The 13082-nt window shown below is 40.8% G+C and overlaps 1 protein-coding gene across 2 annotated transcripts in view; it reads right to left on the bottom strand.

The window, feature by feature from the left end:
• The window catches only part of adss2 (adenylosuccinate synthase 2), a 31837-nt gene extending 19952 nt beyond the window's left edge, over positions 1-11885 (bottom strand). The window contains exons 1-2 of one of the 2 annotated variants that reach the window (XR_005208486.1): positions 11548-11885; positions 1281-1383 (exon numbers count right to left, since the gene is read on the bottom strand). Coding sequence is in view for 1 of the 2 variants with exons in the window: in XM_037781857.1 (XP_037637785.1) it covers positions 1281-1383; positions 11548-11745 (301 nt within the window). In the remaining variant the exon portion in view is untranslated. The remainder of the gene's footprint in view (positions 1-1280; positions 1384-11547) is intronic. The other variant, XM_037781857.1, reaches the window with a different exon arrangement.
• Positions 11886-13082: the final 1197 nt, after the last annotated feature.

The following is a 13082-nucleotide window of genomic DNA, read 5'->3' as shown; positions in this document are numbered from 1 at the left end:
TTAGACATTATGAAAGACTCGGATATCAACAGGTTTTTGGATATGCGCAAATATCAAAACTCCGACCTTTTCAAGAAGGTGGTTGAAGGAATGAAAGAGGAGGAGGCTGTGTTCGCACGGTCCAACAAGTCCGCCACCGGTTACGTTAATTGGAGTATGCACGGCTGCATGTAAACAGGAATATTAGTGGAATATTCATTTCATTAGCCATGTAAACAGCTTAGTGGGAATATTGTCTTTTTCGGAATAAGGGCCAAAAACTGAATATTTTGTGCATGTACGTCACACACGTAGTCACTGTCTGTTCTAGGCATTTAATGCTATTAAAAAAATAAGAACAAGTCTACAGACAGCGCTGCTTTAAGCTAAATGCTAAGGTCAGCATGCTAACACGCTTACAATGACAATGCTAACACGATGATGCTAAAGCCGGGACAATGTTTAAAGAGAAGATGACTGCACACTGAGCCACAAACCACAGTGGTTACAGCGTTATTTAGCCTCCCTCCTGACAAGTTAGCATGGCCTGTTTGTACCAGTGGATCCTCTGGTTTTTCTAGTTTCATATGATACCAGTACCTTCACTCTATCTCTGAACCTGCTACAGCCTCTCAAAGACAGTAAAGTCGGTCTGGATTGGGCCTCAGGGGGTTAAGCAAGTAAACAAAAAAACTATACATGGCTGCAATTGATTTTTTGGGGGAATTTTTGTCCTATTCTTCTTGGTGGGGCAAGCGCAGCATGCTCTGAAACGCCATCGATCCAAGTGCATGTCACACTTGACACGTGCTGAAAGTCTTTCTCTGCGTTTGAGCCAGCAGAATAGCATTAATGTGTCATCTATCACAGAAGGCAAAAGCATAAATGGGATTAAGTATTGACAGATCATACAGCTGCACATGTTAAAGTGCATATGAGTGTGTGTGTGTGTGTGTGTGTGTCTGTGTGCGAGGGTTGGAAGCCAGACAGAAAGAGTAAGACACCATTAGCTAATGAAGTTACTGCAGATGAGTGGATGTGATGTAGCCTGCAGTCTGGCTCTGAGTCAAGCTGATCACACTCACACTGTAGCAGTCGTCAAATATGGAGGCCGCTCCTGCTGGCGATGACGAGCGCCAGGGCTAAAAGGAGTCTATCAATTCATCAAGAAAATAGCGAGGAAAGATGGCCTTGGAACGAGAGCCTTGTGTGAGCAAATGGTGTGTGTGTGTGTGTGTGTAGATCGCACAAATGTTGAATGTGAATTTTAAAGTGTTTCTGCATCTGTGTGCATTACACACCAATGAAGGAGGTGGCCTTGGGGTTGATGATGCCGCTGGGGAGGAGGTGAAAGTCGTACTCCACCTTGTCGACCACCACCGTGTGTCCGGCGTTGTTGCCGCCCTGCGTAGGAGAGACAGAGAGCGATGAGGAGAGACACACAGAGAGGTCTAATGGAGGCTCTGCAATTTTGTTTGGCTGAGCCGGAGGGCAGGCTGAATAGTTTGGCGAGTAGCAACACGCATCGTACATTAACCCCTGGCCTGCTGTCTGTTAGTGTGTGTGTGTGTGTGTGTGTGTGTGTGTTTGTGTGTGTGTGCTACTCTGTGCTGTTGCTATGAGACTCCTGTTCACTACGCACTCAGATCTCAAGTGAAGGTCTCACTCCAGTGTAAACTCACCGACAAACGTGTCAGCAAAGGACCGATAAACTGGATTGTTGTTGCTGTGGATTAAACGTTATGTAAATAATGTTCTATTACCCGCGTCCTGTGAAGACTCGATGCTCCCAACTCCTACATCATAAAACAAACTGTCAGTCACAGTGTCAAACTTCAACCTCAAAGCCGCCATCATACTCCAACAGAGGACATGTAGCTTGAGGAATTAATGTCCTGCCTCTTTTGGCACGTGTCAAGTCCGATGATAAAACCAAGGCCGAACACAAACCAAAGCTTTGACAGTCAAAGGGCCTCATGCAAGAACATTTCTGTATTCCTAACCTAAACCTCTCTTAAGGCCCCGACACGCCAAGCCGACCGTCGGACAGTTTGGGGCCCATCAGTGAGCATCTGTCAGTCTAGTTTTTGCGGTGTGTCCACACCGTCGCCTCTAGCCCGTCTTTGTCTGAGGCTTTTCGGGCGATTCAGCATGTTGAGTCGGCGGGTACTTGGGTGCCTATTCAATATGTATTGTGATTTTCAAATATTGCGATAAGTATTGCAATTCAATATTAGGATCTATTGCAATGATTTTTGTTAACTTTTAACACTAGACCATGAGAAAAAGTTGAATCATACACTTCTAGGGACTTTTATGTTGGAAAATATCTAAATTAATACGGTAAAAATGTTTGATTTTCAGCATGTATGTAGTCAGAGATGTCCTGAAGTCAAATACATCTGTCATTGTCAGACATTACAATTTTTCCAGCAACTCAAAAATAAAAAAATAAAGAATTTCCCTCACACATTATTGGTATATATATATACATATTTTTTATTATTTCATTTATATGTGATGTTTTATACTTGTGGTGAATATAATCCAATTAACCTTATTTCCATATAGTATGTATTTTGTGTACCCTTTGTTAACACCTTATTTTGAAAACCGGACATAGTCATACTTCCGCTAACTTCACCAAGTTTATCGCTAGATGTCCCGCCAGCTCCGTTCTCTTTATGATTATTGTATTTAACGCTGATGATTATGTGCTTGCTGGCTGTTAATCTGGACGCTGCATTCAGGCCTGCACATGATTTAGCTGACAAGTGGAGATAAAAAATGCAAAAGTAGAGCCCTGAAGGAGAACAGAGAGTCCTCGGACGAGAACGTCATAATCTGACCTGCTTTGCGTTTCACGGTCACAGTTCATGCACTTACAGATGGAAAAGCAATGAAGGATGATATTAGCAGTGAAATGAACGTACAGTAAGCAAAGCACAAAATAACTACGTTGAGACAGGAGGGGACGCGTGAATGAAGGAAAGTATTGTTAAGTATTTTTGCTGTGCTGATAATAAAGGCAGCTACAGATCCATTCATGCGCTCACTACCTGAGGTGCCAATTCAACTTGGTCCGTCCTGTGACCGGGATGTGTTCCTATTAACGCTGTAGCCTGTGGATGTAAATCAAGCCCAGCATGTGTTTGACCACATGAGGTTATTCCTGGCCACAGCAGTACCCTGAAGGTGGAGAGGGGGAACAGATGGGGAGGGAGGGGGGGCCAGATGCCTCTCCTTTTTAGATACTTTTACGATGCATCCCATCCCCCACGGAACATAACTTTGGTTCTCATACTGTCCCGAGATTGGCCTCTTATTCCAATCACGAGAAACTTTTAATACTCACCTGCTACTGTTCTGTGGTTTGTGTACTGCCATGGCAACGCTGATTATCCACTGTGTGTGTTTGAGATTACAGTAGGAGGTCCAGAGGATTTGATTTACCAGAGTGGGGTCAGGGAAGATGAGTGCTGTTGGGATACAAACTATTCACCCGACGCTACCTGACCTCAGTGATTTTTTTTTCTTACCCAAATCGAGGGTCTAAGGATAGAGAAGCTGTAGGGATTGTAAAGCCCCTTAAAGCGGCAGTAAGAACAATATTTTTGGCATCATTGGGCAAAAAATCCATAATAACCTGTCAGCATATTGTAATTCAAGTGTTCTGAGAGAAAACTAGACTTCTGCTCCTCCTCATGGCTCTGTTTTCAGGCTTTAAAACATCTAGCCCGTGACGGGAGACTTTGGCCAATCACAGGTCATTTCAGAGAGAGAGAGAGCGTTCTTATTGGCTGTTCATTCAACGGAGGCAGCTGTCAATCACTCGCAAACTCTGATCAAACGGTCAAACTAAGCAGCGCTGATCAAATATTAATTAATATTCTGTTACTGTAATGTCTATTTCTTGCCTGAAATGTTGTCAGAAACATCTGGGGCTAAAATTTAAAAATGTCATTAGTCATTAGAATTAATTAGAACTAATTAATTGATCCACAGAAAACCAATCAAGAATGCGTCATTTATCAAAGCAGCTATAACCAATGGGCCTCATTCACCAATATCTTCCTCTTTTTTCCTAAATTTGTTCTTAAGAAAGGTCTTAAGAAAAGTCTATGTCAGATTCACGACACAGAATGTTCGCACGTGTGTTCTTATAATGATGAATCCTATTTCCTCGTAAATTAAAAGCGTGTGCCAGTTGATCCTAATAATCAGGTAAACTCCCTGGCATGACACAGCAGGGCCGTGTGCACACACAGGAAATGAAAAGAGAATTAAATCAAGAATGGCCAAAGGAAAGTCTAAAGAGGGTGGAGCACCGGACCAAAGCTTATAATATTTAGTAATCGGCAAACGTAAAAATGATGAGAAATGACGTTGAAATAGAAACAGTGTATGAAAATGAATGTATTGTTCTCTCATAGTTCCATACATTACCTACTATGTAAATACAAAACCAACACTAATCACATTTTCATGCTTTAAGAATTGTAAATCGATCGGATTATTACAAACCAACTAATCATTAACTTAGATGCTTTAAGAGTTTGTGATCTAGTTGATGGTAAAACTGCAACAGATAATGTACAAAACACAAAATGATCTGCTTCCTGACTGTATTCAGAGGTTGTTAGAAAGTAGAGAGAGCCAGTATGAATTTCGGGGAATAGGTATGTTTAAAACAAGGAATTCAAATGTTGTAGTTCACCTTGCAAATAAAGGAAAATAAGGTGGTAAACACATATAAAACAGATATGATTACTGTCTGAATGCTATCAGGGACTGGGTGGTGGAAAAAATGTTTACAACTCAATGCTGATGAGACAGAAGTTCTGGTCGTTGCCCCCACGACTATGCAAAGTATTGGTCCTCTTTCCTCTGCTGTGCACGTTTGACACCCATGTTAAGCAGCTGACCAGATCTTGTTTTTTTCCACTTAAGAAACATTAGTAAACTGAGATCTGTTGTTTCATTGACTGAGCTAGAGATGCTTATACACGCTTTTTATTTCATCTCGCGTTGACTATTGTAACGCACTCTTCTCTTCAACCAGTATGTCTGCTCTTGATCGTCTGCAGTCAATTCAGAATGCTGCCGCTAGACTACTCAAACGGTCAAATAAACGGTCTCACATCACCCCAATACTCAGATCTCTCCATTGGCTCCCGGTAGCCTATGGGACCCATTTCAAAATTCGCACTTTCACCTACGGAGCACGGCACGGTCAGACTCCTGCGTATGTGGCTGAACTACTTCGTCCTTACTCGTCAACTTGTTCTCTGAGGTCAAACAGACAAAACCTGTTGTCTGTCCCACGCACTCGCCTCAAGACTCGTGGTGATCATGCTTTCGAGGCCGTAGCATCTAAACTATGGAATGCTCTGGACCTTTACGGTCCGCTGACTCAGTAGATTCTTTTAAAGGTCAGTTAAAAACCTCAGACAGGCGTTTGGGTAGTTTGTTTAATACTTTCTGAATTGGAGGTTCTTCTGCAGGAAGTGAACACCAAACGAGCGGTTATATATGAGCGTGTCAGTAGTGATATAGAATAACACAAAAAAGATGCATGGGATGCAATTACATGTTCAGTGTTGTAATGTTTATAAAGTGTAAAAAATTAAATAATGAAAATTATAAAAAATATCATTATAATTTTCTGTCATTGGTGAATGACAGAATCTCTGTGAAAACGGTGTAAGTGGGTTTTAAGAAGAGATTTCTTCTTAACAAAGGTTGTTGAATGACGCCCAATGTTTTTATCTTAATGGATCAGATGACTGCTTGTATGTCAAAGGTGTCGTTCATAGTGACAAATCCACAGAGAATTAGCCGACTCTGCAGTTCCCCTCAGCTCTACAAAGATCTACTGCGACTTTTACGAGAACCTGTAGTTAAATATTGGTGAGCAACCGACACTTTTAAGTGTTGACAGTAGGGATAGCGACCGGCTCTAGGTCAGCTTGGAAAGGCTCGGGGCGAAGGTGGCTCGCGGCCGCAGCTTTACAGCGCTCCACGCCCGGACCTCGCCACATCATGGACAAAGGGCTAGCTGCTTCCACTCTCCCCGCCGGGGGCAGCCCCCTGCTCCCGGTGCGACTGTTGACCGGGACGGACTGTCCTCAGTGCAGCCTGTGGCGCAATGAAAGTGAGGGCCGGTTCGCGCCGGCTGAGGTGTGATCCAGGCCCATCGGGGTCGGGCGCACCGCCGTAAAGTGATATCGGTGCCGTTGTATCGGAACCATTTTGCGAGTACGAGTACACGAGCACAGTGTCGGACCCGATACCCGATACCCGATACCCGAGCATCCCTAGTTGACAGATCTTGTGCATACAACGTCTATTTACCAAAATGCCGAAGGGCTAAAAAGACAATAGTCTATGTTTGCCAAACACGCCTCAGTTTCAATAAACGTAGCAACCGCGTCGAGTGCATTGAATCTGCATGTGGCGGCTGAAATCCTACTATATCATTATGACACAGCCCGTGGCAAATAAAGCGTCTCCTGGCAGATAAAGACAAAACACTGACAAAACCCACAGGGTAACCACAACAGATTCTCCTCCGTTTAACTCGATGAACTTGTTTGAGCTCTTCGGTCTGTTTGTATGTATGCTTCTTATCTGCAAGCAGAGTGAGGCATAGCTAGCTATGAATGCAGTCACACATAGTTTGTGTTTTTTGAGGCATCATCTTGATTGTGTAACTTCAGAAGTCTGAACTTTTAGTGCATTTTATTCAATAATGTTTTTAAGGAAACCTCAGAAAAAAGGCAAACATTTACAGACTAAGGCTGGAAAACAATTCAGTATTAATCAAAGTGCACCAACTTTGCTTAAGTCTCCAGCTGCCAATTATTTTCTCAAACAATCAATTTACTACTTACTTTAATTTACTAACATATATTTGACAAAGAAAAGCAGCAAATCTTGACATTTGAGAAGCTGGAGCCACAGAATGTGTCACAGTTTTGTTTAGAAACTGGCTTAAACGATTAATCGATTATCAAACGCTGCTGGTTAACTTTCTGTCGATCGACTAATCAATTCAGCTTTAAAATATTATTATTATTAATATTCTATTGATTTCAACACTAGTAGAGACCCTGTAGACAGTGAACTGCTCATGCATTAATAAATGGAAAAAAGTAATTATTTTGTGACAGTTAATAATAGAGGTAGGAAAAAAAATCAATTCACCTATGTATTGCGATTTTTTTTTTTTTACGATTTTGAAATAGATTTTTTTTAATGCCAGAATCGATATATTTACTTCATTTGAGTCTATGTGGAGGTAAAAGGAAAATACCGCTTTTATTGTTGTAGTCTGAGTAACGTGACGTCATATCCGTTCCGTATCCGTCAACCAAAACAAACCGCAGCTGGCCGCAGTGAGCCGAAACGAGAAAGTAGAAAACGGTGGAGGGTCCACGACGTGAATACAACCTGCACCCTCACATTTTAAATCCAACATGGTAAACCCTATACAGCTATATGGAAACACTTTGGGTTTCACACATTGCTAGACATCATGGCTAAAGCTGCATGCTAACTCTGTCTCCGCCGCGGTAACGTGCGGTCAAGCCGGCCGTCACTCTCATCTCTGTGGTCAAATTGGACGCCACAACTGTTGAGCACCCATATACTGACATTTTTGTTAAATGCATTCAAACAGCCCCGATGGAGCTGACCATGGATGTATAAAGAGAACGGAGCTAACGGGAGAGCTAGAGACGGACTTGGAGAAGTTAGAGGAAGTATACACGTGTGACTACGTCCGGTTTTCAAAATATGATGTTAACAAAGGGAACTGTATATACAAAATACATATATGGAAATAAGATTGATTGGATTATATTTACCAGAAGTATAAAACATTACATGTCCCTTATAAATTAAAAAGAAAATATGACTAATTTGTGAGGGAAATGTCTTTATTATTTGATTTTTTGGTTGCTCACGTAATAAATAACTCCTGACAATGACCGATATATTTGCATTGAGGACATCTCTGACTGCATACATGCTGAAAATCAAACATTTTTACTGTATTAATTTAGAGATTTTCCAAAGTAAAAGTCCCTAGAAGTGTATAATTCAACTTTTCCCATGGTCTAGTGTTAAAACAGTTAACAAAAATCACAATAAATCGTAATATCAAATCACAATACTTAAAAAAACGGCATTACATATCGAATCGGCACCCAAGTATCGTGAGAGTATTGAATCGGGAGATAGGTGTATCGTCCCAGGCCTAATGAATTAAACATGATAAATATTGAGTGGTCACTCATTTTGGAAGATCATCACACATTCATATTTTTTATCGGTGGCTAGAAATCAGTACAACAGAACAAAACAGATCTATCTTCGGTTATGGTCTGTTTTCTGATTGTTGTGAAAACAGTGCTGGTTTAAATCATTATTATTATTATTATTATTATTACTATTATTCACTGTGGCTAACGCAGCCACAGCTTGTGTTAACTTTGTGTTGATTATTCAACCAGTACGGCCAAATAGATCTTTGAATTGAGTGTGTTGGAGGCTAATGAGCAAGTATCTGCACCGTTTACTTGGTGAAGCACGCTATGGATATATGATACTCCACAATAATGACTGCTGACTCTCCTGCCATCAGTCTCCAGAGAGGTGTTTAGCTGGTAGCACGCCCCCTCAGCTGCACGCCCTCTCTTTCCTTTCCTGTAACCCCAACTGTGACTTCTAGGATCTTGCAGGTTTGGACTGTAAGGAACACCGAGCAAGACTGCTGGCAAAGCTTATTTTATAAAAAGATCAACGCTATCGGCTCCAGCAGCCCCCAACAAACATATACACAAACACGCACCGTGATGTATGGAGGGGACGCCGTGCAGGACGACTGCCAGAAAGCGGTTTATTTTTACACGTGTCCTACCTCGACAGGAAGCCGCAAAGCTTCGGAGAATCCTTGTTATGTCACTTGTTATCAACAGAATGAACTAATAGTCCACAGAGTTAGTACGAGAAAAGCAGTCAAAGGATTAACAAGATTGTCTGTATTATTGAGAAGGCTGCTGTTAAGTAGGTAGATACCATATTAGCTTATCGTAGATGTCGCGGTATCAGCGCATAAATCAGCCAATAAGTTAGAACAAATTGCAGTAAAGAAATGACAAAGATAATTTAGAAATTGTCTCTACAAGATAATTTGTCCACCAAAGAGCACTGACAAGATGAAAAATGTCAGTTCTTATCTTGGTCACAATTTGAAAAATATTTTCCTTATGAAAAACGTTTGTTATGCATTTATGTGGGGTGAAAAAAAAGAGTGTCGTCTGATAAATCATTAGCAGATTTTCACATCTGTTTCTAGGCGGCCCAATAAAAAGGCAAAAATTCACAAAACATTAATATTGTCTCGAAATAGAGCCTATAGTTGCCTGGGCGATATGAAAGAAATCAAATATCATAATATTATTGACCAAATACCAATGACGATTGACCATTGGTGCGTTCACAAAATATTTACACAATGATATTTTTGATAAATAATCATCAGTAACGTGGACATAACGGCTAAGTGGGTAAAGTCAAATCACAGAACAGCTATTCAGTCTGGTAAGTTCATCATTTTACTGTAATGCAGCCAGGAAAAGACAACATTTATGCCATATTATGATATCCACAATCTAAGACGATATGTAGTCTCATATAGCGATGTTGATATAATATTGATATATAGCTCAGCCCTACTAGATATGAGGGGAAAGGGTGAAATTGTGTGGTCCCTAATCAAGGCAAATAAGAAACATGTTCAAATCAATCTGAGCTTTCGTGCAACTCCAACGTAACAATAAACAGCATAAAGTAAAGCAAACCTTTAAAATCTTATTTTCACACCATGCTGAAACGAATGGAAACCAGTGGCTTCTTATTGACCTAAAATGTCCTGTGAATGCAGCAACATTATCAACCTTATTTGTGGGAAAAAGTTTGAAATGTGACAACATTGCAATTGCAACATACTGTACAGTCTTTCTGACTTCATCGCCTCAGTTTGTTGAGTCTTTCACTTCAGTTTAGATCTTTTCAAACTTGACAACATACACATGCTAAACGGGCCCCTTTCTATTTTCTCTTTACAATGTTTGTTAACGCAGTTGCTGACAGGAAGTAAACTTGGACCAAAGCTGTTGCCCTATACACACTAGGGCAACAAAAGTTATACAAGTAGTATTCAGTTACACAAATCAGAGACCAGTAGACCAAATATGACCAGTCCTCTACAGGCTGGCCAGACTTCAGCTTTCTTGGGAGGAGATATGGTTCAAGTATGTGGCTCTAGGCCATCCCAGAAGAGGGGCTCAGTCCTCCCACGACTGCTTCCACTTAGGGACAGGAATCTTCCCAGGACACAGTGGGCAACAACAAGACAACAACACATCGCATTTCAGAGTCTCCAATCCACAAAGTTTGCATGAGAAATCTGTGCATGCAAATTCAACACGCCAGGAGTCGAACCACTGAGCCAACGTGCTGACCGAGTCCAGATAAAGAGCGTGCGGAGGCCGGGGTCACATGGATGTCACTAAATATACCGCTTGATAAGATAAAACAAACAACAATCATTTGCTGGCTGAAACAGTGAAGGTGAATAACAGCTCGCCATTAGCTGGCTGCACAATCACAACTCTTTATACATACTGTTCATCCGTTTAAGAGGAACTGTCACTGTCACAACTACACACGCCCCTCATATCCTGATGTTAGACTGGCAACATCTGTTTGCACATCCTGACATACCGGTAGTTAATATGTTATCAACAAATCATTTATGTTGTCTTGTTTTGTACCATGTCCACTCACAGCGTGTCTGAAATGATAAGGTGGTGTACTGTATGTTTGGGCCCCCCAAAGGCAGAACAATGTGTATAGCATATATATACGGATACGTTCAAGTGCAGCATGCAGGATCAGGATAACAGTAATTAGTATTTTTTTAAAAAGCATCTGAAATCAAATTTGACAGTATATAACACCACATGAGATGATAATTTTGGTGTTTCCCTGTAATATTTAAACTAATTTGTTGGGAAAATAATGATGTTTAGCATTGTGACTATAATGGACAACAACTTGAATGTAGTGAATGCAGCCTTGCACACAAGGAAAGCAGCAGGAAACTGCAACAACCACAATCCAGTGTAGTAACGTGTTGCTAGCTAACTTTTGAGCCTGAATGGTGGCCATAAAGCCCAGTGTGAAGTGATGCACCTGGTGACTTTAGTGAGCCAAAGGTGCCTTCAGGTACGTGACTGCTGTCATGTGCACACGACAGACAGCAGTCAGTTGACATTAAAGGTGTCTGAGGAGCTAAACAGCAGCTAGCAGGGATTCAAGGTGACATTAGCTAAAACAGTGAGAACAACACAGTGAGTGAGATGTTGGTTAGCTGGCTGATGATCGGTAGCTCGCTCTGGATCTGTCACCTCCTGAGCCGCCGTGCACCTACGGGGGGTTTCCGGTAACTAACGGACGCATAACAACAAGTGAATGCAGCATGGAGGGCTATTAACGAACCTGACATCTGCACACCATGTCCGCGTCTTGAGCCAGAAGGTCCACAACTTTCCCTTTCCCCTCGTCGCCCCACTGAGCTCCGAGCACCACGGTCACTCTGTTACCGACGGCCGGTCTGGAGGTGCGTTTCTTCGGGCTGCCGCCGCCGTCGCTCCCGTTCGCGGCCCCGGCGTCTTCCTGACTCCCACTGTCCGACATGTCTGCTGCTGCTGGGTCTCTGGCTGACTGACTGCACACTGAGCGTCCTTTAGCTGCTGCTGCTGAGAGAGCTGAGAGACTGGAAGAGCTTCACTCCACGGCAACGTGAGACGCGAGGAAGTAACACACCACGCACATGCGTACAAGTGTCTGAAATAACAATTAGCATATAACCAAACATACGTGTGGACGGAAAAAAAAAACACACGCAGCTGCAGCTTTAAACCTCACTCACATAACTCACATAACTCACTAGAAGTCTTCATTAGGATGAAATAAAATAACTGTCCCTCATATGTTTATTATTGTAATTTTATATTATGTGTCCGACATAGGTGTCTGGAATCCGACAGTACGTGAATCATCTTGATTGTTTCTGCACTCTCCGATGACGCTCCCACTACTCTGGTGTTGTGTTCAAGACCCAAAGGTATGGAGGACGGAACCTGCCAAAGTAGAAAACAAATGAATAAATAAATGAATGACTAAATAAATAGATAAATATGTCATTAAATGTAGCAAAAATAATATAAAAAATAAATGTAGCCATTATATAATTGATCAAATGTGGCATAAAATTAAATTTCTGTTTTAATTTGCTTCTTTTTTTGTATTAATTCCCTTATTTATTTACTCTTCTGTTTAGTTTTCCCTTTTTTATTTATCGATGTATTTAATTAACACATGTTTTAATTTATTTATTTTTGCATTTATTTCTAGTTAGTTCATTTATTTTTTATTTATTTATAAGTAATTATATAATATTCATATTAATAATATAATTAATTAATATAATTAATAATGTATGTTAATATAATATTTATAAATATTTATAAATCCATAGTGATGAACCAAAATCTTAACAAAACTAAAATCAATATCCTGTGGTAGTTTTGAAGCCCTAGTAATGCCTAAACAGACTTTATCAAGGACTACAAAACAATATCTGATTTTTTAAATATAAAACATCAACTTTTACATCTTTCCTGTTCGCACTGTAAGCAACAATATAGATCTTGTTTCACTTACCGGAGCAGGATTTACTGTGTTAACATAAGCTATATGAATACAAAACTTGGCCATGATTATGAAAAAACTTTGTCTAATTTGTTGTTATTTATTTATTTAATATTAACTTTTATAGGGCCAAGTACATAGCATGGACCAGTGCCACACATCACAGCATTTATTACTCATTTGCAACACCCAACCCTAGATAGGCCTGAATACAAATACACACATCTCAACAGGAAAACGCATACAGAACGACACAATGATACAAACAAGTAAAGGAACCATAAACAGCCACCTGATTGTTTATTGCATATTTACAGAGA

The sequence above is a fragment of the Sebastes umbrosus genome, chromosome 10, assembly GCF_015220745.1.
Source record: "Sebastes umbrosus isolate fSebUmb1 chromosome 10, fSebUmb1.pri, whole genome shotgun sequence".
Classification (NCBI taxonomy): domain Eukaryota; kingdom Metazoa; phylum Chordata; class Actinopteri; order Perciformes; family Sebastidae; genus Sebastes; species Sebastes umbrosus.
The sequence above is the reverse complement of the archived record's forward strand: the minus strand, read 5'-3'. Positions and strand labels throughout refer to the sequence as shown.